Source organism: Protomyctophum bolini (genome assembly GCF_963924005.1).
Source record: "Protomyctophum bolini genome assembly, chromosome: 5".
In the NCBI taxonomy this organism is placed as follows: Eukaryota; Metazoa; Chordata; class Actinopteri; order Myctophiformes; family Myctophidae; genus Protomyctophum; species Protomyctophum bolini.
In genome coordinates, this window is record NC_137866.1 from 41,810,950 (window position 1) to 41,835,393 (window position 24,444).

The 24,444-nt window shown below is 43.0% G+C and overlaps 1 protein-coding gene across 3 annotated transcripts; it reads left to right on the forward strand.

The window, feature by feature from the left end:
• Window positions 1-1,131: 1,131 nt before the first annotated feature.
• raf1a (Raf-1 proto-oncogene, serine/threonine kinase a) lies at window positions 1,132-22,466 on the forward strand. 3 transcript variants are annotated; one of them, XM_080763458.1, is made up of 18 exons: window positions 1,132-1,306; window positions 7,426-7,652; window positions 8,416-8,528; window positions 10,485-10,587; window positions 10,684-10,841; window positions 11,373-11,465; window positions 13,531-13,684; window positions 15,318-15,425; window positions 15,853-15,877; window positions 16,012-16,133; window positions 16,755-16,872; window positions 17,397-17,481; window positions 17,676-17,852; window positions 18,293-18,339; window positions 18,875-18,993; window positions 19,156-19,284; window positions 20,764-20,898; window positions 21,012-22,466. In XM_080763458.1, the coding sequence occupies exons 2-18, from the start codon at window positions 7,452-7,454 to the stop codon at window positions 21,147-21,149; spliced, it is 2,025 nt and encodes a 674-aa protein (XP_080619584.1). In that variant the 5' UTR covers window positions 1,132-1,306; window positions 7,426-7,451; the 3' UTR covers window positions 21,150-22,466. The 3 variants fall into 3 exon arrangements, with proteins under 3 accessions (XP_080619584.1, XP_080619583.1, XP_080619585.1); XM_080763457.1 differs by lacking the exon at window positions 1,132-1,306 and adding an exon at window positions 2,093-2,607; XM_080763459.1 differs by lacking the exons at window positions 1,132-1,306; window positions 15,318-15,425 and adding an exon at window positions 2,093-2,607.
• The last annotated feature ends 1,978 nt before the right edge of the window (window positions 22,467-24,444 follow it).

Consider the following 24,444-nt stretch of genomic DNA (forward strand, 5'->3'; position numbering starts at 1 on the left):
GTCCCACACAAAACTAGCCATTCCTTGTATAAATGTACAGTATAACGCAACTTGTGTTTTGTTTTCACCAGTCCCCTAAATGCTGAATCATGAATAGGCCCAGTGCTACTGAAGTCATGACGTAAAGCTATTTTCAAACCTAAAATAGTCTTAGGTAGGCTAAATAATAATAATAATAATAATAATAATAATAATAATAATAATAATAATTTTTAAAAAATACTGAGAATGACTACTATAACCTTAAGTTTTAATAATTAAGATATCTATCAAAACAAAATAGGCTATAACTCGGCCCCATTTAAAAATAACATTATGAATTAATTTATTGCTGTATTTGTATTTCTCCCAGCAGTGAGGATATGCTAAAGAACAGCCAAAAGTACACAAGTTTTGCAAATAGCCTATACAAATGAGTGCAACACATTTCTGTAATAAAAAGACAAATCAAATCTGAATCATAGTGAGTACATGAGCACTAGTGAGACAACAGTCAGTGGATCATGGAGGCTATAAGCATCTCAGCTCACTGTTCTGAGTGTTTGGTCAGATCAATAAAGAAGAGGAAAGATGCAATCGTCCCTTTCTTAAGGTGGCATTGGTTGTTCACAAAGAGAAGGGTGTGTGCCGTTTCATAGTCAGCAGGTGCCAGCTGATAACTGATTGCCTTTGCAGAAGTACAGTACAACATGGGAGTCACTACAGTAGTGTCTGGTGCATTATAACAGTTTAATATAGCCTAGAGATACAAAGTTATAGCTTAGTATGCCTTACCTGCTGTAACACTAATGGTATACCTTAAAAAAAGACTCAACGACAAAGCCCTGCCCTCTCACACACTCTCTCTCTCTCTCTCTCTCTCTCTCTCTCTCTCTCTCTCTCTCTCTCTCTCTCTCTCTCTCACACACACACACACACACACACACACACTGTATTTGGTGGTGTTTGTGGAATTGGTTGGATGACAATGTAATAATAACGTAAGAAATATCTACAGCACCAATGCAAAGGCCATAGATGAGAGATGGACACATGCATTGCAGGGCAGGCCCATTGCTCGAAAAGATAGGAACGTGGTGTGGGGCTAATGCAGGCTACTCATCTGGGTAAAATGTTTTCTGCTTCATGGAATCAATTTGGACTCAGCTCATCAAGGCAGATTGTCTGGGACTGGGAAGGTTTTGCGAAGCAGGTCAGCTCTGCACCTCAAACAAGGTTCTTCTGATAAAACAGAACCTATGAACCATCTGTGATTCTTGCTCCTCTCATGGGACCTGCTGGGATGCTATGGGATGCTGAACACATGGTAAGTGGCAGCAGCTTTAACAGAGGTTTAGATTTCACAGCGGTAGGCTACTGTGTCTGTTTCTGGGCCAGTTGAAACAGAATATGCTTATTATTGCTTAACTAACAAAAAGCTTATTTCCCCCCCCCCCCCCCTCTCACTCCCTCCCTCTCATTTTTTTATATCAAAATGTTTTGAACAATGCAAAAGAGGAAATTTACTAATTACTATTTATAACAAGTTAACAACAACCATGCCCAAACGAAGCGTATACAAAAAATAATCAGGCCTATTACCAATCTACCCAACTAGGCTATAATGTCGGGTATAATGTACATTTTTAAAATTTGCAGTAAAGTATAGGTTTCACACACTATAGCCTACACACCACAACATGGCTATTTTAACAGGAAAACAATTTTGCGCTGGCTTCACATCACCAGATGATGGTGCACTTTGAGCTATGTATAGATATTTTACTCGCAAGTTAAAACTAAATATACAATATACCGTGTACGTTGTTTACACAATCTGCAACTGTATTTTAGCATATGTCTGCCTTTAGATTAATAACGTGTTTATAGCCTACTATGGTTATAGTAAAGTTTTATTCTGGAGTGTATCAGCTCCTGCTCCGTGTCAAAACATTAGACGCAAGTAAATGATGAATTCTCATTGGATGCTAAGAATAGCGTGTTTTCTTAACATTGTACAATTTGTCTACCGTATGGCGTATTTATTTGTTGTGCTTATTTGTTGTGGTATAAAAAGCAGTGTGTCGTTGCGGAGTGGGTGGGCTCAGTCAGTGCGGCTGCTTGTTATGACTGAAGGTCCTGTTTCAATAAGTGGCGTCAGGCAGACTCAAACCCTTTCACCTTCTCCGTCTATATTCCTTCCCAAATCGATCGATCGAACACGAGTGGAACTTTTATAACTTTGTCGTAGTTTTAATTTGAACTGCAACCGATCTAAAAGACTCGAGGATGGGATTCGTGGTGTGACTTTTGTTTCGAGAAAGACGTGGGGGGAAAAAAGACGAGCCCGTCGCGTTTGAAATGCGGACTGAATTAAAGTTTAGACAAATAAAAGGAGACCAATCAATCGGATCCACGCCGAGTCGCTGACCTTGATACATACACATTGCAGTCTGATACATCGTTGGATACATTGTGATACATTGTTTTGTTGTCCGTCCGTCTGTTTACAGCGTCGATTTTTTTTGTTCCTCCTTTCTCGAATGCGTTCGTTGCAAATATGATGATGTCATCGACGCCACTTTTTCCTGAAGTTATGGCGGAGCAGAACTTTTCCAACTTGTCTTGGTAAGTTTTATGACCACACAGGCCTACGACACTGCTACTTTGACCGTTTGAAATGCCGATTACAACAGGCGAATCCCGTTTTCTCGCCAGACGAGCACACAAAGCATAATTTATAGAACTGTGCGTGTGTCTGTGTGTGCAATGAAGTTTTGGTTGTTAGTTCGCTGATGGCCTACTACTACAGGGCAGGCTCTAACAACATTAAAACCTTTCTGCAGGCAGCTTTCCTAGGTTTGATCGGCCACAGAACACAACGCCTGGATCGATGCAGTCTGACCACATATAGCCTATTCATTCTGTAGCCTATATTCGTGGCTTACGATATTGTCTATTATTTGATATAACTTGTACATTATACGAACTATAGTCTCTAACTGAACGCATACGAGTATTAGTTCCGTATTTACATTAGGCTACTCTTTCGACGAAAATAAAATACGGTAGAGCTCCTTTCTGATGACATTGGTGTCACTGTCACTTATACCTCCATATACCTCTCTTCTCGACCAATGCCTGCCCTTTAACATTAATTAATTGGCATTAATGTCGATTCAATTAATACCATATAACTCTATGGCAGTGGGTTCTCATAGTGGGGGCCTTAATTAGGTTCTAAATGAACCCCTAACAGGTCTGCAACTCGAGTGTACAAACTAATGCTACATGGACCTGTAGTGCAAGGGTCCATTTGTACCATCTTTAAGAGTTATGGGGCTCCTTGAAATTAAAAAGTTTGAGAACCCGTACTGCTCTAATAGATTTTTACTTGGGCTGATTTGATATAACCTGTGACTGTCCTATGCCATGGCTTGTTGTGTGGAAATGTAGTTGTTTCACATTGATTGGTGACATTATGAAAGTGTGTGAGTGCACATATTATGTGAAGTTGGTGTTCTTCGTTTGTGTTGATGGTACCCTTTCCTGGATGGGTCACAAGCACTTTGTTTTGAACACAACTCTTGTGGCATGGTGGGCACAACAGACCCAGAATGGTGTCTGAGTCTGCCCCCACTCCTCTGTTGTGACATGTGAGCCTGCCAGCCTTGTAGTTAACCACTAACTGCACTACATTATCTCCACAGTCTCTTAACGCACTGGTTCTCAAAGTGAGGTTTGATGACCCCCAGGGGTCCTTGAAGGGTTTCCAGGTGGACCCCACTAAAGGATCTCTACCGTCTCTTTACACACTGGTTCTCAAAGTGAGGTTTGATGACCCCCAGGGGGTCCCTGAGGGGTTACCAAGTGGTCCCCACCAACATGAGGGACAGTTTAAACAAAGTCCCATTTTATTTTCCGTTTGCATGTTTGCGATGCAAACGTGTGAAAGCACTGCTGAATCAGGCATCAGGGAGTGAAAGAGGGGTGGAGAACAGACAGGCAAGCATACACTTTTAGAGTTGTGTTATATAGGGTATACGTATAGAGCCCTGCATTTGTACTGAAAACAGAGCAGTTTGTGATGGGTAGGTACAACCTAAACTAAAGTTTCATTTTTGGTGGCTGTCCCTCTAGTTGAAGCACGAGGGACCTTGAGTTGAGTCCATGTTTTCTTCCCTGAACACAAACAAACACATTTATTTTGGTTATTTTAATAACACTGGCTGATCAACTGCGTAGCCTAGCCACCCTCATGCCATACAGATTCACCCACCACGTCCACGTTTTGCCATTACAGGCAAACATTAAAAAATAGATCGAAAGACCTAGATGGGTTCTTTTTTTTTAATAGGACTTAACAGGTTAACAACAAGCGTGAACATGATCGTTGGTGTGATGAGCTTAGTCTGGCTGTTATTCTGTTGGTACAGAACTAAGAGTGTGTTCCCCCCCCCCCCCCCCCCCCCCCGACATCGGTAACTGCATTTTATGCAGCTGATGTGTCCTTATAATCCCTTTCAACCTGGCATCCCTATTTTAACCTACATAGAAAAATGTAAAACCTTTCAAAAATAGCAATAATGCATCGCTACTTTCAATAGAGCTTACTGGTTACATAAAAAGTAACCTCGCGTCACAAGACTTTCCACCTCAGAGGAAAGCTAGCCCCTCTCGGAACCCCCTGGGTCAGCCCAATCCGAACCGAACCGGGCTGACCCGTAGGGTTCCTGGTCAAGCTAAGATTTTTCAATGCGATTGTTGGGACGCGGATATAGACACACTCATCGTTTAGTCCATCGGCGCGGAATTAGGACGCTTTTTATTGTGTTTTTTTACGGATGTGCGAACTATAAGTACCTTACATACCTCTGATAAAATCTCCTGTGTCGCGGAAGCCGTTAAGTATTTTTAATCCATGTTTGATTAAAAATGTCGCTCTGATTTCTTCTTGTTTATTTACCGTTTATTGTACCGCCTCTCGATGTGCGGTTGGCTTTGCGGGCTATGTCCCTTCCTCTGATCTGCTCCGTCATAGCTGTAGCACCACTAGCTAGCCAGATAGGCGGTACAATGAGGTGTCAATAAACAAGGTAGGAAGAAGCGACATTTTTAATCAATCATGGATTAAAAATACTTAACGGCTTCCGCGACACAGGAGATGTGTCGGTATGGTATGTAAGGTACTTATAGTTCGCACATTCGTAAGTCAATACATGAATAACCATGGTAAAAGCGCGCAGAAGTCCGTCTCATGGCTTGTTTACATTGTATTTGTTTGTGCGTAACTGGCGACAGCCCCACTTGAAGCAGGACCCAATGCAGTAAAGTCTTAAAAGTGTCAGAAACTTTACTACATTCGGGTTCTGCTTGCGGGGCTAGAGGAAAGCCTGGTCTGTATTCTTAAATCGCTTGTGTGATCCTGTCTAGACCGGATGGTAAAATCGGAAAAAAGAATGGGGGAAAAAAACCCTCTGGTTTTCACTTTGTTTTGGTCCCCCCTGTTTGTTTTTAGTCTCGCCAGTCGCTACAATATGGAATAAAAGATACCAAATTCCAAGAAGTACTTGAAGAAACTTGTTGGATTCATATCAAGAATATGATGCCCTTGATCAGGAGAATGTTGCGTAATACAGTTCCGTTTAGGGGTTTCCGGCCTGATGACAAAACAGTAGACGTAAATTACCATTTACATGACGTAAATTACCATCCGCTCCCGACTGGATCATTAATCCGAAAATGGTATGCCTCCCACTCCCAGGCAACAAAGTCCCTGGACTCCAGAGCAGAACCTCTGCTCCAAATTTGGCCTGTTATAGGGCCATTAAACAGATTTTGCTAAACTCATTCCTACTAAACTAAGGAAGAAATGTAAGCATAGATTCACGTTTTGACCCATCACTCCTGAACCATAGTTTGTACGACAATACCCAGATTCCTTGGATCCTCTCTCCATATAGGCCCCAGCCATTTGTCCCAGATTACATTTTCCATGTTTTCTTCAAAACACTCTTTTTGCTAGTACTACTCTTTTGTCCTAAACGCACACATCGGTACACATCATCTCTGCGGTCATGTGATCAAGATGTATGTATAGTTAAAATTTTGAGATCCCATAGTGGCTATGACGTCTTCGAGTTTGTGCCCTGATCGAATCGAGACCTGTGCTCCATGGAGTACACTTTTCGAATTTGTCTTTATTTGTGTGCAAGTTGCCTGTTCTCAACTACGTAAATCTGGCACTTTTTGACAAAACCTCAGTAATCGGTAAAACTAGGACTAGGGGAATAGGAACATTTTGCACCAGAATGCTATGTGTAGCATGTTGTATAATCCCAGCTACTTGTCTTGACAATACAGGGTTCAGTCCAAAGTTTATGGCCCGCAACACGGCCACTACACTGGATCAGGTGAAAGCAGATTTCTCTCTTTTATAATATGTCTGACTGTGAAGGAGTAGCCCTGCCTGAAGGTCATGAGGCTAATATTTACTCTGATTATGGGGGAGGGATTCCCTCTTGGACGAGCAGTAGTTGTTTCTTGTCCAACACGGGAGACCCAGGTTTAAATACTGGGTGTTACACTGGTGCCATGTCCCAGCGTGGGCGTTTGTTTTCCCACACGTGATACCCGGATTTGAATCTCAGTATCACAGGGATTACTGTGCTGATGTCCACCAAAGAAATGTCCTCCCTGAAAGTAGTCCTCGGCACAAGTAACGGAAATCATTCTACTTAACCACGTGAACCCTAGCGTGGCAAACAAACTGCAGAAAAAGCAGACTGACGAGCTTGCAACTCGTTGAGGTGCAACGCCGTGTGAGCTTGTAAATCTGCTATTTTTACAGAAGAGATTTGGTGTAGCGAGGCATAAAACAAGGGTACAAGGGAATGGAATAGAGCCCTGCGGGACCCTGGTCAATAAAAAACTTGTTGGGTAGACTCAGACTTCAGACTCAGACTCAGAGTCTGTATGTGAGGAGAAAGATAGCCTAAAGTAATATTGAATATTGATAAAGAGGTCATGGTGATGTGAGTTGTCCAACTATGGATGTGCGAAAGCTGTGTACACAGCATTTATAGGGACCTTGCCTAGTATAATGTGAGGCCAACATTGTTCTGTTCTTCACAGATAAGATAAATGATTGTTATAGAGTTAGTTTACAATTGGGAAAACATGTTAGGATTAGGCATTTTGAGATTAGGTTTAAGGTTTGGGCATGGAGTTATACTTGGTTGCACACCGATATTGCACACCACTATAACATGTTTTGAGCTTGTTGATGGGCTATTTTGGGTTTATGATACCTTTTAGGGTTCATTAAGTATTAAATCAATGGGATACATTATGGTAAAAATGGCATTTATAAACCATCCCAGCATTTTGATGGCCTCACAAATATGGTAATACAAAAACGTGTGTGCTGGCGTGTGTGTTTTCCAGACCATTGAGAGCACTTGGCTTTGCTAATGGAGCACCTCCAGGGAGCATGGAAGACGCTGAGCAACGGCTTCGGAATGAAGGACTCAGTGTTCGAGGGCCCGTGCCATTCGCCCACCATGGTCCAGGGCTTCCCGTACCAACGGCGCGCCTCAGATGACAGCAAGATGCCCGATTCTAAGGCTAGCAGCACTATCCGTGTCTACCTCCCCAACCAGCAACGTACTGTGGTGAGTGAGTGAGCTGAGCTGGTCTATCCGGCTGCCTCAGAGAGCCAGACTAGCCACTTAGACGCTGGTGGCCCTATTTTGGGCATGACAAAATACGACCTTCCCTAAAACACCCGGGACAACGCTCCATGCATTCTAGACTTTTCTCCCTCCTGGCTCCCAAATTATGGAATAAGATCCCCATTGTGGACCGAGCTTGCAGACTGACTCCTGACTGATTGTTGCTGTAGTCTGAAAACCCACCTCATCCCCCTGCCCTAGCACCCACCTCGTCCGACTCCACCTCAGCCCCTAGAACTCCTCTCTCCGTGTGTCCTTTCTAGTCACCTTATGTTTGCTAGACTAGTCTTGACCACAACATTAAGAATGTTATTTAAATGGCATGTTTAGACAGACACTGTTTGCCTGGTAACTATCCTAGTTTCTTTGAGGCACTACATTTTTCTCTCTGCACTATATAATATGACTAGGGTTGACTGTAGATGACAATTTCCAAAAACTTTCAAAAATAGGTAAAATAGCCAATCTACAGGCTCATAATGCGTCGCAAGCTTGTAGATTGGCTGTTTTTTGCTTTGCAGCACCATCAGGCTATACAGTGGCTAAGCTTGGTTTGTCACACTGGCCATGATACTTAAAATCTAAAATGCTACAGCATCATTAACAGTTTGTCAGATGCAAATTGAATTCATATGCTCTTGGGATTGTAGGCAGAAAATAAGACTGAACTACTCCTGTGTGTGAATGTGTTGTCGTCCTTCAGGTGACTGTGCGACCAGGTATGACCCTGCACAGTTGCCTGAGCAAAGCCTTGAAGGTGCGGGGTTTGCAGCCAGAGTGCTGCGCTGTCTTTAAACTGCACCCTGGACAACGGAGGTGAGCGCTAGACACTTAACGCCGCAATCGTACCATTCCTGTCCTGCTTGGGATTTGAACCCTGGTTCAGAAATATCTACCACTAGGCTAGTGTGTGTGTGTGTGTGTGTGTGTGTGTGTGTGTGTGTGTGTGTCACATTACTTAAATACTTTGAGTACCAACTTATAGTAGGCCTACTCAAACATAGAAATTAGCAGATGCTCATAACGTCGCATCACAGATCAGCTTTCTAACATTTTTTGTATTAATAAAATCTAGTGGGGTATAATAAATGAACTCTCTTATGGCCCTTGATGCTATTGACGTAATGAATAAAACAAATCCCCCACTACCCTTGACGTAATTGACGTAATTGTTTTATTCCCTATAATCGGGGGCTTAATGTAACAATGTAGCAACTTTTGGCTAGTTTGGCTAACGGCCGATATAATCTACCTAAAACCGGCCGAAATCCTCGCGTGCACGCTCTCACACGCACACGATCTTTATGTGCATACCTGCGTAATGCGTGACTTCCATTTGTGTCCGAGCATAGGCATGGTAACGCCCCACCTGCCTGTGATTGGCCTACCGACACTGTCCTCCGAGGTGGATATGCTGGATGCCTGGACAGTCTGCTTTAATGGAATAATTGATTGAACATGCACGCCATAATATGATTTGATTTGGTTCTCAAATAAAGTGTAATTTGTTTGTGTAAACTTGAAACATTATTGTACTATAAAAAGGTCTCTTTTCCCTTCATCTTTATCCTTTTTAGTGTAATAGTATTAGTTTACTATAATTAGATTAATACACGATAATCAACAGTATCAAAGCAAACGGCATAAACGATAAGTTTGCCTCTTCTACAAAAATAAAACGTACAAGTTAGTTACAAGGCTCGTGTCAAGCTGTCATTCTCTTGTAGCCTATTATTTATTTCTCAATCTCGCCACGGAGTAACCTGCGTCTCGGAGGACAGTCAAAACGGGCAGTGTCAGTAGACCAATCACAGGCGGGCGGGGCGTTACCATGCCTCAGCCATGCCTATGCTCGGACACAAACGGAATTCACACCTGCGTAATATGCGATATTCGGGGCTTGATTAGAGCTTAATTTGACTTGGATATTAAAATAAACGATGATCGCTTAGCATCCCGGACAGATGACTGTGTAACACAGAAGCAGAAAGCTAGCGGATGTTGTGATCCGTTTAACCTGAAATGACATCGCCAGATTCGCTCTATTCGGTCAAAATCGGCATAATGGTGAAGTTAACCGCCACCTTCAGGACTGGGTCTCTAATACTATTGTGTATATCACATCAGTTCCCAGGACACCCAGCAAACTTGCAGCACCAAACCAAGCTACTCCTCATACATTGAGTTGGCAGTGCCCAGACTCGAACCCATGACCTAGTGTTCCAAAGGCAGTAGCTCTAGCTACTGTGCTATCCGTTGTTTTGACCATTTCTGGTCAAAACAACACTTATTGCACGGAGCATAGCGGTCGCTGTAATGGCGCCGGCTGTACTTCTCATCAGCTAGTGTGAGAGATCAACACCTACTCTAAGCAACACACACACACCATTCAGTCAACATCCAGTTCTGGTCGCAGTGTTTTGGATCTTCAAAATAAGGGTTGAACGGGGGGATATCCTGGCATATAGTAACCAACCATTCTTTAATTAATGGCTTAGGGTTAACATACTAACATTTCGTGAAATTAAAAAAATAAGAAAAACATTGATTGCAGCCTGATATATCTAGTTATTGGATGAGCTTGTAGATCAGTTATTTTTGGCATCTCCACTACATGCAACCAAGTATAAATTGTGCCTTTTATATTAGGACTCTGGGAAAGGGGATGATTATTTATTGTGGTCTTTCCTAATGGATACAGGTCTATGTGAAGGAGTATTATTATTATTATTATTACTACTGTTTCTCATGGAGTTTCTTTGATCAATTCAGTAAAAAGCTGCGGATGGACTGGAACACGGACTCCACGTCGCTAATAGGTGAAGAACTGCTAGTGGAGGTGTTAGATCATGTGCCCTTAACTACACACAACTTTGTAAGTACCCATGTTATTTACAGTAATGCTCCAGACACGCTGCTTGTTTCTTTTCCCACTGTGAAAGGAATAAATTGTTATCTCTTTAATTTTCAGGTTCGCAAAACATTTCTGAAGCTAGCCTTCTGCGATATTTGCCAGAAGTTTCTTTTGAATGGTTTCCGATGCCAAACGTGCGGCTACAAGTTCCACGAGCATTGTAGCACCAAAGTGCCCACGATGTGTGTGGACTGGAGTAATATCAGACAACTCCTGTAAGTCTCCTCGCTGGGGGAAGGGTAATCTAAAAATAATTACTTTAGCTGTTCTTTTTGTTTGAGATGACATAACTTTCTTAGAATAATTTATGCTGTAGTTTGTGGTTGAAATATGATGGGGCAAATGAAACTTGATATCAAACGCAACTAAGGAGATTAACTCTTTGCCATGTCATCTTAAACTAGTTTCATATTTCATCAGCGATGACATTGTCAGGATAAAAGAGGGAGAACGAGCTCTGCTGAGCCTGCAGGTCCTTTAACTTGAGTAGTTATAAGCTCATGTACAAAGCTTTGCATACTTGCACTGAGAATAGAGCATTGTTTTGCATGCAGGCTTTAGGGCTGACAATAAGCATTCACAGATGAATATCAGTGACAGTTAAAGAGATAAGGCTTTCTGTGACTACCATTTTGCTGACAACCTTTGTTAATCTGGCATCTCTCTCCCTCACAAAGACATGCATGCACTCCGTTCACACAATAGACTCATACGTCCGTCTGTCTCTGTGTGTGTCTGTCTGGCAGGCTGTTTCCTACGCCAGGTGAAAGTGGTGGGCCGTCTCTGCCCCCGCTGACCTCTCGGCGAATGAGAGAGTCCTTGACTCGATTTCCTAATAGGTAAGACAAACGTTCTGACCCTCGAATCATGATCCCTGTGCTTACGTAACCAAGTAGCCCTGCCCGTGCTCATAAGCCTTGTGTAATAACCCCCCTCCCCCCCACACGCATGCACGCTCACTTTCAAAACTGCTGTACCATTACTACTTGGACCACAGTTCCTTTTTAACCTTGTACCAACAGTAGGAAGCACATCTTGACAAGGGGGGAAAAAATCTTTTGTGGGTTAATGGAGGTTTTGGTGGGATGCAGATTCGTGCAACATTTATTTAGGGCAAATGTTTTTGTGTCAAGGACCCCCAAATGAACATTTATTAGGCCACAGACCCCCCCCATTTGAAAACATATGCCAGTGACACCGATGAGGGAGGATTTTTACGGCTCTAGCAGTGATTCCGAAACACATAAATTTCATGGACCCCCAGTTTCACACGCATTATGCCACGGACCCCTGATTTAATGGCATTTCTATCTCTGGGACCCCAATTTATATTGTAAAACCACTGTTAATTTAACTCAGAGTGTGCACTCTCTGAGTTACAGACCCATAAGGATCCATTTGGTTGTAAATGATCATTTAGCTGGGTCCCCCCTGGAACTCCCTCAAGTACCCCTGGGGGTCCCCGGACCCCACTTTGGGAACCACTGATTTAGGGTGGACACTGGACATACTACTTATGCAGACCCCGGTCACCTGAACAATTCTCTTTGAATTGCTTCTTTGCACCTCAGTTGGTGCACTGTAGTCGTTACCGTAAAGTGGAAACCGTTCCTGTTTTAATGACGTCTTCACTCTTAATGCCCGATTAATGGCGGCTTACCAGCCCATGTGACAAGAACTGATGTAACACGAGGTGTGAAAAGAGCCTGTTGTTTGAGGAGCACTTAACGTAGTATAAAAATACCTGTAGCCAAATTAGTACTCGCAAAGTATCAAGTTGTTCCAAGCAGAGCAATCTCAAAGACGTTTTCGAAACACCGTTTTGTATTGCCAAAAGGGGGATTTGTGCTGGTGGTGAAGTGCACACTATTGGCTGTAATTTGATCTTGGTTTATAGACACTCAAATGGACTCCCACTCTCTGTTTTCACCAGTAGGCCACAGTGTAGTGCAGAGGCAGACTAGGGACATCTCTGGATTGGTAAATAAAATTGGCACAAACGGACATCATCCATTGCTGTCACTGTTGTTGTATTATGTTAATTTGTGTTTAACTTGTGCTGCTGCAGTGTGAAGAAACCGAACAAATATGTTTACCCCTGTGTACTACCTACTAACAATAAAGGCTCCCTTGATAATTATGTTTAACTTCTTACATTGGTGTAAGGTAGTGTTCATATTTGAACTTGTTTTTGTTGGACAAGCATTTGGATTGTTTGCCGTTTTCTTAATTACTTGGCTGACGAGCTTCGCTCTGCACACTTGAGGCAAAAACCCTGGCTTGGCAAACATAAAGGGCAAAATGGCTCCACACACTGCAACAATGGGATATGGGGTTGGTTAATAGTAACGTATCTAGAATTTATGTTGCATGTTTGTTTCTGAGAAAAGGTGGCTTCAGTAGTCTAGCGTTGTCTATTTGTATGTACTCACCGGGCCTTGCCATTTCTGATCAAACAGACTTCCTCTTGCCTTCTCGGAGGAAGAAGCAGCAAATGGTGCCTTAACCACATTAACTCTGGCATCCCTATTTTGGGCAAAAGAAGAATAATTGAAACATTATAAAAAAGGTTTCACATTTTAGCAACACTGAACCCAAACGCGCCCTCCCCAAGCCCCTCTAAATCCCTCCACGTCGCATCGTAACGTGTTGTAAGTTGTCTGCTTTAGCTATTTTTAATACAATGAATTGCTGTATAACTGCGATGACTGAGGTGATTCCTGCAATGGGAGAAAGTGAGACAAAACGGCAGAAATGAAACCGAACTGTCGCATCCACCACACCCCAAGCGGTCCAAATTAATTTACATTGGTGTTCAGTGGGTTTTCATGTTTATTTATTTTATTTCTAGTTTGTCCTACAGACTCGGTAACATTAGCAATGCATCTTCTGTCCTCCTTGCAGCACCATGCACCGCTACTCTACACCGCACGCCTTCAACTACACCACACCCTACCCACCGACAGGGGGCAGTCTGTCCCAGAGGCAGCGCTCCACCTCGACACCCAACGTCCACATGGTTAGCACCACCCTGCCCGTCGACAGCAGCATGATCGAGGTAACTACACACCACGCGGGCCCCCCCGGGTCCTCCTGGAGGTCTGGGCAGCCGGTCTTAAAATACCAGCCTAGAGAGTGATCTTACCCTCTTATACGCGCAGCAGGCATTCCAACCCGCCTGCTGTAACGTACCACTGTGTTAAGTCATCACAACTGGATGCGGTTCAGCTTCATTTGCATGCTTCTCTTATTCTGCCCCCTCTCTGCCTCTCTTAGTTTGTACCCCTTTTTAAAGCGATTGTAAGTGATGGTGTTTTGTTAAAATAATGCTCGAAATGATGATAAATGAATACATTTTTATAGAGCAGTGGTTCTCAAACCTTTGCATTGCAAGGACCCCTGTCACTCTGTGACCACTGTCACAAATGGACCCGTAAGCGATACCCCTCAAGGAAACCCGAGGGTCCCTCGAACCCACTTTGAGAACCACTGCTATAGAATGTTTGTTCAGTAGCGGGAGTCTCCCCGTCTCTCCATCTGTCTTTTAGTAAACGGAAAATAAATGTTCATGTCAGGATACCAATTTCATCCAATCAGGAATGAGAACTTCTACAGGTTGTAGGAATTGGAAGTGATTAAAGCGGACATGAACTTGGAGCTGGAGGAGCTTCGTGGGGTTCTCTCTCCGGATACAATTTGTAACTCACCTGAAAATGTCAATTATTTAATGTTTACTAAAGAGCTAGAGAGACTGGGAGATCCCCAACATTGCTGAACACTATTGATATAATTATCGGATTGTAGAGCTTTTGCTTTTTAGCAATACACGTTTTGTTCTAATAATTTTTATTAATAGTTTTTCTTAGCAGCTTTCCTGATAAAGTTGATGTTAGAAAAGTGCTAAGATGGTAAGATTATGGAATAAAATCACAAAACGATAGAAATCACTTGCAGCACCTTTCAACCATCTTATCCTATGCTGTTTGTCCTTTATTTCCTTTCAACCATCTTATCCTATGTTGTTTGTCCTTTATTTCCTGTGCGTGTTTAGTTGGTTCTGTTTGTTTTCACCCGGGTGCTGCTGAACGCATCCCACCATAACCATTCTGCATGCTTTGTAATGGGGCTGAGCGATAAATCGATATTGCCTCGATATATATATATAATATTGATTGAACATGATTTTCAAAATACATTTTATATTATCGCGACGATATCAGATTATCAATATTGTGATGTTTATCGCCCAGCCCCACCTTGTAGAACACTGGTTCTCAACGTCAGGTCCGGGGACCACCAGGGGTTCAAATGGACCCTCACAAGTCTGTAACTCTTAGAGCATGTATAAATCGAACCTTCATGCACCGGTTCTATTTGTACACCGAGTTCAAACAACACTGAGGATTTTGCAGTGTATATTGGACTCCCCAGAGATTGAAAATAAATGGTATCAAATGGTGGTCCGTGGCCTAATGCATGTTAAAATGGGGGTCCTTGAAATTCAAAAGGTTGAGAATCACTGTTGTAGAATATTCCTCCTGATTTGAAACTCTTCCCAATTGCACACCCTGGGCTTTTACCAGTTCTTCTAGCCTTACTTTCCTTTCCTCTACTGTCTTCCCTTTCCCTGCTGTCTTCCCTTTCCCTGCTGTCTTCACTGGTGTCTTGTCTGTTCCCCTGCTGGGGAATAGCTAGACTGCCTGAATGCCTCCCCAAGCACCTGGTGCCATAGATTCTGGCTGAAGAGGAGAGTAGGTAATGTTCACTTTGTTGAGGCGGCGCCCGAGAGTCCCAACAAGGTTAGGAAGCTGTGTGTCTGTGTGCAGTCTGTAAACGGGTTATCCATGTTTTTGTGCAACTCTGTTGTAGGGCTGCAACTATCAATTATTTCAGTCGCGATCATTTCTTTTCGATTAATCGCATAATCGAGAAGCCTTTTTCTTTTCTTTCTTTTTTACGGTTTCACACTTTTTATTGATCTATTAGATCTAATCTTATATACGAGTTAAATGTATTACTATTATGAATCACTTAAGCTCTATTTAATATCTTGTGGTACAGTGTAACAGAAATTGTGAAAATGGATGATCGACAAGCTCAACGACACACGAGAGCTTGCAAATTTGTATACATCATGTTTTTCAAAATAAATGACCTGTATTAGATTATTTTTTTTGTCAAAGCAGTCATCATATTTTCATATGTTGTTTTTTTCTGTCTCTGTAGGACGCGATGCGTGACCATGACTCTGGTGAGTGACGACGTGAACACTTGATTTACTGAGCCGAGGAACACACAACTCGGCTAGCTTACATTGGTACGAATCCACAGACTCTGGGAGTCCTGTCCTGAATGCTTCCTCTTCCATCCCTTCCACCTGTTTAGAGGGCAGTTGTTCCCCCAGCCAGAGCCCTACAGGGTGGTCCCAGTCCCACTCCCACAAACTACCTACGCCTGCCCAGAGAGAGAGGGCCACGTCCTTCAACACTCAGGAGAAAAACAAAATTGTAGGTTCTGCATCCTTCTTTCTCATCATACATTCTGATGGCACCGCAGATAACCCACCAGATATAATATTCAAATTCTGTCTACCTCTTGTCTGTATATAACTTGTACCATATAACATAAAAACAGAATAGGGCATTGCAGTGGCAGCAATTCTGTGGTGCCACAGATATAAAACCCATTCACTCTTCTCATCGAGATTTCTGAAAATATTTACCTGTAGGCCAATATAAATTATTTTTAGCCTGGCACAAAGTTCTATATTATATACGTACTATATTTAATAATTACACTTTTTATATATATTATTATTTGTTTGGACACAGAATCAAATGTATGGGCATGATTCACCAGGAGCCTGGATGGCTTTGTTCCAGAAAATTGAATAGGTTTCTATCTGTGGCACCACTACTAGGCCCTATACTTGCAAGCTTCTGGTGCCATTGAGCCGTTCACACCAAGAATGATAATGATACTATAATGATAAACTACTGTATGTTTTAATCGTTCTAACTCAAGCAGATGGCAGAGTTCACACCACAACTATAAGTGTGGTGAACGATAATTTGGATCACTTTCAGATTGACTTCATGGTGTACATGTTTGCTTTGTGTCCAATCCAGAGACCCAGGGACAAACGGGACTCTAGTTACTACTGGGAGATTGATTCCAGCGAGGTGTGTCTACAATCCCGCATTGGTTCGGGCTCCTTCGGGACCGTATACAAAGGGAAATGGCATGGTGAGAATATTTGCCACTTCTTAACAATTGTATCTCTGACAGTTTAGTGTCTTGTCACGTCTCCTTTGAGGTAGTGAACATTGGTCAATTTACAAGTGACATGTTATGTAACCTTGTGGCTGTGACATGACGAGCCGGCTTCCTGCATTGAGCACTACTGCCTGTGTTGCCAGATTTTGCAAGAGAAATTAGGTCTAGGAAAACCAGCCCAAAAGAATGAGGCCACATGAGACGTTTACACGTATATGCATTGGGGATTCGAAAAAGAAAATGTGAAATATTTGGAATATTATTTTTGAAACATTTCAACAACTCTTGTATGGGGGGTCCCTTGGCACAAAATATTTTCAGATGGGGGTTAGGGAGAAATGCATATTAATTGGGGGTCCTTGACATGAAAATATTTGAGAGCCACTTAGAAAGGAAGCCCAAATAAGAAACTACACTTTAAAAACGAGCCCTCTGGGGGGGGGTCCCAGCCAACAAAGCATATAGGATGTTTAAATGGTTTATACCTACTCTAGGTGATGTAGCAGTGAAGATTTTAAAGGTGGTTGACCCCACGCCAGAGCAGTTCCAGGCCTTCAGAAATGAAGTAGCTGTCCTGAGGTAAGAAATATAATATATACAGTATTAACACAACACAGATGCAATGTTTTCCCTCGAATCAAGTTTTAATTGGTCGAATCTGTCTACCTTGACAGTTGCGAACCTCTGATGAATTCTCTGTAGATCATCTTGAGGCTGTTATCCTCATCTTTTATTCTGGTAATTTCCTCTTCCGCACCGCGCTCTGACCACAGGAAAACGCGACACGTCAACATCCTGTTGTTCATGGGCTACATGACGAAGGACAACCTGGCCATTGTGACCCAGTGGTGTGAGGGCAGCAGCCTCTACAAGCACCTCCACGTCCAGGAGACCAACTACCAGATGTTTCAGCTCATTGACATCGCCAGGCAGACCGCTCAGGGCATGGAGTAGGTTTCCAACAATATCATTCTCATGGATTCAAGTCGCCACGACTAATTTCAGTCATTTGGTTTCCATAGAGAAGACTTCTATGAAAGCAAAAAATAGAATAGAATGGAAAAATAGAATATCTACAAGCTCTCAATGCGGCTTGTAGACTTTCGATTATCTTTTTAAAGAATTTGAAGTGGTCAAACTAGCAATTATGACAAACATGGAAAGCAAAGCTTAAAGCCTCAATCCGTAATTTCTCCCAAAGGTTGGCCGTATACAGTAGGTAGAACAGCAGGAACAATATTACAAAAACATCACAATTGTACTTTGTGTCAATTGGAAAAGTGCGAGTGTTGTGTCAGTCCTGTCGCACTGTCTCACAAATTACCCTATTCATTCTGATTACACAATGTATTGCACAATGCCAAATGCCATTATATAACGTCTCTTTCAGCTACTTGCACGCCAAGAACATCATTCATCGCGACATGAAATCCAACAGTATCCTTTTTCCAGTTGAAATTTCTTGAGTGGGGGCATTGCATTCATAGGTAAAAGAATATTTCACAAGGTTGATCCTGTTAACACTTTTGCTGGCGTAACTATACGCCAATTGAATTAATCTGAGATCTACATCGATTGGTCTTTTATAGTGGTTATGATAGATTGAGTAGTAATGCTACTTATATTAGCACTGGGTTAGGGGGGAAAAAAACTTCCATCTTGATCGCCACACGCATCAATACCCACTGTTTGTGTTCCTTTCAAATGCCTTTATCTTGGATTCCTTGTCCCAGATTGCATTTCTGGTCAAAACGAGCTTTATTCTACGGCCTATAGCTTAAGTAGTGTTCGCCACGGCAAGATGTGCATCGTCAACACATCGTAAGTAACATCCGGTTCCAGTTTTTGGGGTGCCATGGATCCTTCAAAATAAGGAAAAAGGTTGGCGGTGAACAAATTAATTAATGCTGTCAGGAAAAGTTTTAACATTTCCGTCGTGGACTTTAGTGGCGCTTCCTTGACAGAAACATAGACATCTTCTTGCACGAAGGGCTGACGGTGAAAATCGGGGACTTTGGTCTGGCTACGGTGAAGGCCAGATGGAGCGGCTCCCATCTGGTAGAGCAGCCGTCTGGCTCTATTCTCTGGATGGTCAGTAAGACAAGTGATTTCTGTACCATCTATTGACAACTATTTGAGACATTAATTTGAGATTTTAATGCACCGGAACTTCTGCCGGAATGTAGACTCGGCACACGCAGGATTCAAGAATTTAAGACGTGTTTTTGTTATTTTTTTCCCTCGTGTCCAAAGGCTCCTGAGGTTATCCGGATGGACAACAACCCCTACAGCTTCCAGTCTGACGTGTATTCCTACGGCGTCGTTCTGTATGAGCTGATGACAGGGGAGCTGCCATACTCTCACATAGCTAACCGAGATCAGGTGAGGTTAGCCCATACTGTGGCTCAAACGGCGTTGCTGTCTGTTTCTCCATAGTCCATATTATACGTTTTACGTAAGGTAATGCCCTACTTCATCATACAAAAGTAGCAGAAAGAGACGTTTACAAGCTCAGATGGCATCACATCGAGGCACGTTATGAGCTTGTAGAGCTGCTATTTTGACAGTTTTTGACTTTATTTTTTTAAGTAAGTCTGTCTTTGCCTTTTTATAAATATTATATGCATTCCATGGAGACCTCCAGTTGGTTGGCTTCACTGTACCTGAGGGAACGGCGACGTTTTGGACATAGCCAGGTGTCTAATGTGTGTTGTACTGATGCCGTTGTGTGGGATGTACACGGAGATTAGACACAACAACGGACCAACATGCGAAACAACGGTCGGACATGCGCTGCTCCCGTGCTTGCAGTTAGGGTTTGAGGTAGTGTCGGTCTAATGACAGTCGGACCAATTGTATGTCTAAACTGAAGCCTGTACCCCGTTGTGTAGCAAAATTCTAACCGGCAACCTTTGTCCTCCGTTTGTGCTCTGTTCCTGTGGTTTACCAATGTCCACCCTATATAAACACAAAGTGATTGGTCATAACTTGTAGGCCTGTGACCTTCAACGCAGTGTTTGATTTAAGTCAAACAGAATTTTAACGGGTGACCCATTTCTTTTGCACATGGACACATGGATGTTGTGTAGTGTTCAGTGTTGCTTTTCGTGGAGGGGTCAGAATAAAATTTAGACCTAAACTGTTAAATCGTCTATAGTAGTATGCTTGGAAGAAGTCCAAATAATTAACTACACTTTGAAGACAAGCAAGAACAATCCGCAACTACAATATTTTGCAATCAACTTTGCATAAAAACAAGCCCAAAGTTGCTTATAATAAGCAGACGTGGCAACACTGCTAGTGTTCCCTGGCTGGCTGTGAAGCCCTGCCACCCTGGAGCCACGGGACTAATTTTAGAGCCAGTAACACAACCCTATGTGTGTCTGTGGTTCTATGTATGTCTACTGAGACCATTCTACAGTTCAGGCCAGGAACCTGTCCTCTTATACACTTTATGCCTTGTCTACCCGTAGATTGTGAATATGAGTGATTCATTGCTCTGCTTGAAATTACTTGGCTGAAGATATGAGTTGTAAAGCGCATGGCTTTGCTCTTAAGCGTTTATTACTGATCACCATACACATGTCACCGCGATAGCTCGGGTGTTTCAGATGCCAGTCAGACTGCTTGATGGTCCTCTCGGCCCAGGTCATCTGGGGCTGATGATGATATCCACACCCCATGGGCCATAATTCAGCTCAGATATTGTGGCTTCTTATTATTAAAATTTTAGCCACAACCTCAGACGCCGGCAGGCTCAGGCAACAGCCTTTTTTCCCCAGGACATGAAACTGTTTGAGAACCACTGCAGATAAAATACACATCCTCTAACTACTGTTTACTGTCTCACTCGTTTGATAGATCATCTTCATGGTGGGCCGATGCTTCCTCTCTCCAGACCTCAGTAAACTCTACAAGAGTTGCCCCAAAGCCATGAAGAGACTGGTGGCCGACTGCATCAATAAGTCCAAGGAAGGGAGGCCGCTTTTCCCACAGGTACGCCACCATGTGGTGTCTGCAGCCAAATTCATATCATTTTGACATAAAACGTCCGAGAACCACTGGACTAAATATATTTGTTTGTCTCGTGGTTGCGTGTGCGTTTCCAGATCTTGTCGTCCATCGAGCTCCTCCAGCACGCCCTCCCTAAGATCAACCGCAGTGCCTCGGAACCCTCGCTGCACAGGGCCTCGAAGGCCGAGGACATCAACGTCTTCACCCTCACCTCCAGACTGCCTGTGTTCTAGAGCTTCAGAAAGCATTACACCACCTTCTGCTGCCCCCCTCTGCTCCTCCAGCGCCAAATATCTTACACACAGGACGAAATGAGCATCAAGCACAGATGTAGGTGAACATTTATCAAACGTACTGCAGGAAGAGAGGAGAGTGGGTGGAAGTGGAAGCTGGGAACGACTATGGAGGGGTTTGATCAATCAAAAAAACTGATGGATCTCTACCTGGGAATCCAGTTATTTGCTAACCACTGCAGGAATGATTGGTGTTCCGCAAGAACTCTCGCCACACACCCCTCCACCCGTCTTCTGCGGCAATGTAGTTAATGAGATGAGTAAATATAATGTGCAGTCGTGCACGCACGCCTCCCTTGAGACGAGACATGCTACGTGCACGCACACCTACCTAAAGACGGAACACACAACGTGCACGCACACCTACCTATAGACACACGCACACAGACGTTTGAAGGAAAACTCAAGAGAAAGACTGAATTGTCTCTTGGGTTTGAGCTCTGCACAAAGTGTTTCAGATGAGAAGGACCTTCAAAAGCTTACTTGCCTTAAGAGAAAACAAAGCCTGAACTGAGGCTCCATTCATACTTGGTCGCGCGACCTTGTCACTCGACAGAAATGACGCGGTAAAAACGCACAATTTGTGTCAACAAGGCCGTACGGGGGGAGTATAAATGAGTCTTGTTTACTCTGCACAACTTCACCTCTGACCATCAAAAGAAAGCAGTTGGATGTAGTCCATTTAATGCTTAATTTATACCTTGCCGTACGGTGGTGTTGCACGCCACAAATGGCACAACGGCGATGCGCCGTAAGCTTGTAGATCGGCTATTTTCGGCGCGAGACACCGGCGCACAACAAAGTATCAAACGGGCTTTAGTTGCACAGTAGTATTTGATTCTGCATCGTCTTAATCAGAATGGAATAGATATGGGAATTTTATTGTCATCTTTATCTTTTAATTTCTTTTTTTTCTTTTTTCTTTTTTTTCATTCTGGAGGATTATATTCTGTCAGACAGGAAGCATGAGTGATTGAGGAAAACGTTGAATTTGCACATTTTAACAAAAGCAATGGCTATATGTGTTGACCGTCCAGAGCCTTGATCTGACCTTTCTGGTCACTCCTTATCATGGGTCATGTGGTATCGTGAGCTGGATATTTTGGCAGTTGTCTTAAATATTTAAAGAATGATTTGGAAACTAATTAGCCTTTTTGTCTATCATGTCTCGTTCAAGAGTTTAAAAACGTTTTATTGGTGAGAAAGTTCTTTATTCACTGTTGTTTTAATAAAAATTAAGTTAAATTCCTTTGCCAATGCTGGTCTGTGTCTGCTTGTGCAGGTGTACCCAAACCTTTTCCATGCCACGGACTCTGGCTGCAAGCCTACCTATTGTGAAACGTGTGTATGTTTTCACATTGTGTGTGTAAAAAAAATTGCCCCCTTTCTTTTCTTCTCCTTTCCAAATGCCCCCCCAAGCCCAAACATTGAAACCGTAATCTAATTTCAAACTAACTACTGATCTGCTAGTTTTAAAATTGAACAGAGAAATTGAGGGTCATATTGAAACCACCTGCGTATATACAGCTTGCCGTCCTGTGAACAACAGGCCCCGCTGTGAAATCCCCACACATGTGCAATACTTGGTAGCGGGGTGTTAATGTTTGCTGTTGCAGTGGCAAAGTGGTGGAACCTCGAAGGAGACACAGTCAGACACTCAGTCTACCGGGGGGGGGGAACTCCTACCATGGGCTGATGCCACTGCACAGCCACTGGCAAGTAGCCTAGCTTGGCCAGCCTCATAGCGGGGATTCTTCGTGGAAACATCAGTGAACCCTCGCTATGAGTCTGGCCGCGCCAGGCTAACTGGCAAGCTCACTGGTACAACACGCCAGCCAACAAGGCCCTACTGGTCACATGCTTCACAGGGAGAAGACAGTCCTGTTTTTGTTTTGAAGGTAAACATCCATTATCTACATCCTGCTGGGCAAGACCACTTGAACCCAGCAACCTTCAAGTCAGAACTTAAGTCATTGTACATTATATTTAGCTTTTTTTTATTATTATTCAGGTTTCCGACCTTAACCCATCACAGATTTCATGATGTAAGCAGTGTTTTTATTTCAAGCCCCCTTTTTTGTAGGGAAGGAATAACCCTGGTGTCATCAAAAATGGTGACTCATGTTCAGATCAAAGACATCTGGTGACCTCTGGCCTTCTATCCCTGCATCAGTTTGGCTAAATGTGTTTATCTGTTCTATTTCTGTTTCTTGGGCCACAGAGACTGCCTTAAATAAGACCATCACAAGAACCCTGATCTGGCATGACTGGCTCCATCTAGTGGCTACTGTAGGCCAGGGATACTCAAATAGATTTACCTGTGGGCCACATTACAAAAATGGCAAGGGGCCAGGGGCCAGTAGATAAAATTACGACATTAATGATACTTGATAACTTCTCTCTTTCAATTGCTTTATTGTCGCAAAATGTATCAAAGTACAATGTGCATGCACACTATGTAAATAAATAAATGTGTTACATTTTCTTGCATAAACACAAAGCTGTTTCCATAACTGCACAAATTATTGCACATAACATGAGTAGCTGTTATAATAACATAATATAACATGAGTAGCTCTTTGCCTGCCTGCCTGCCTGTCTGTCCATGAGTAGTTATTTGTCTGTCTGTCAATGAGTAGCTGTCTTACTGTCTGCCTGTCTATGAGTAGCTGTCTGTCTGCCTGTCTATGAGTAGCTGTCTGCCTTCCTGCCTGTCCAATTGTCCATGAGTAGCTGTCTGTCTGTCTATGAGTAGCTGTCTGCCTGCCTGCCCAATTGTCTATGAGTAGCTGTCTGTCTGTCTATGAGTAGCTGTCTGCCTTCCTGCCTGTCCAATTGTCCATGAGTAGCTGTCTGTCTGTCTATGAGTAGCTGTCTGCCTTCCTGCCTGTCCAATTGTCCATGAGTAGCTGTCTGCCTGCCTGTCCAATTCTCCATGAGTAGCTGTCTGTCTGCCTGTCTATGAGTAGCTGTCTGACTGCCTGCCTGTCCAATTCTCCATGAGTAGCTGTCTGTCTGTCTGCCTGTCTATGAGTAGCTGTCTGCCTGCCTGCCAGCCAGCAAGTTGGTTAACAGAAAATAAATTGTTATGGCTGAGTAAAATAAAATACAATAAACACAATTTGCCTGAAAATAGATTACCCAGCTATGACCTTTTTCATGAAAAAAAATGAGTAGTGATATGGCTGACTGAGTAAAATAAAACAATCTACCTGAAAATAGATAGCTATAAGTG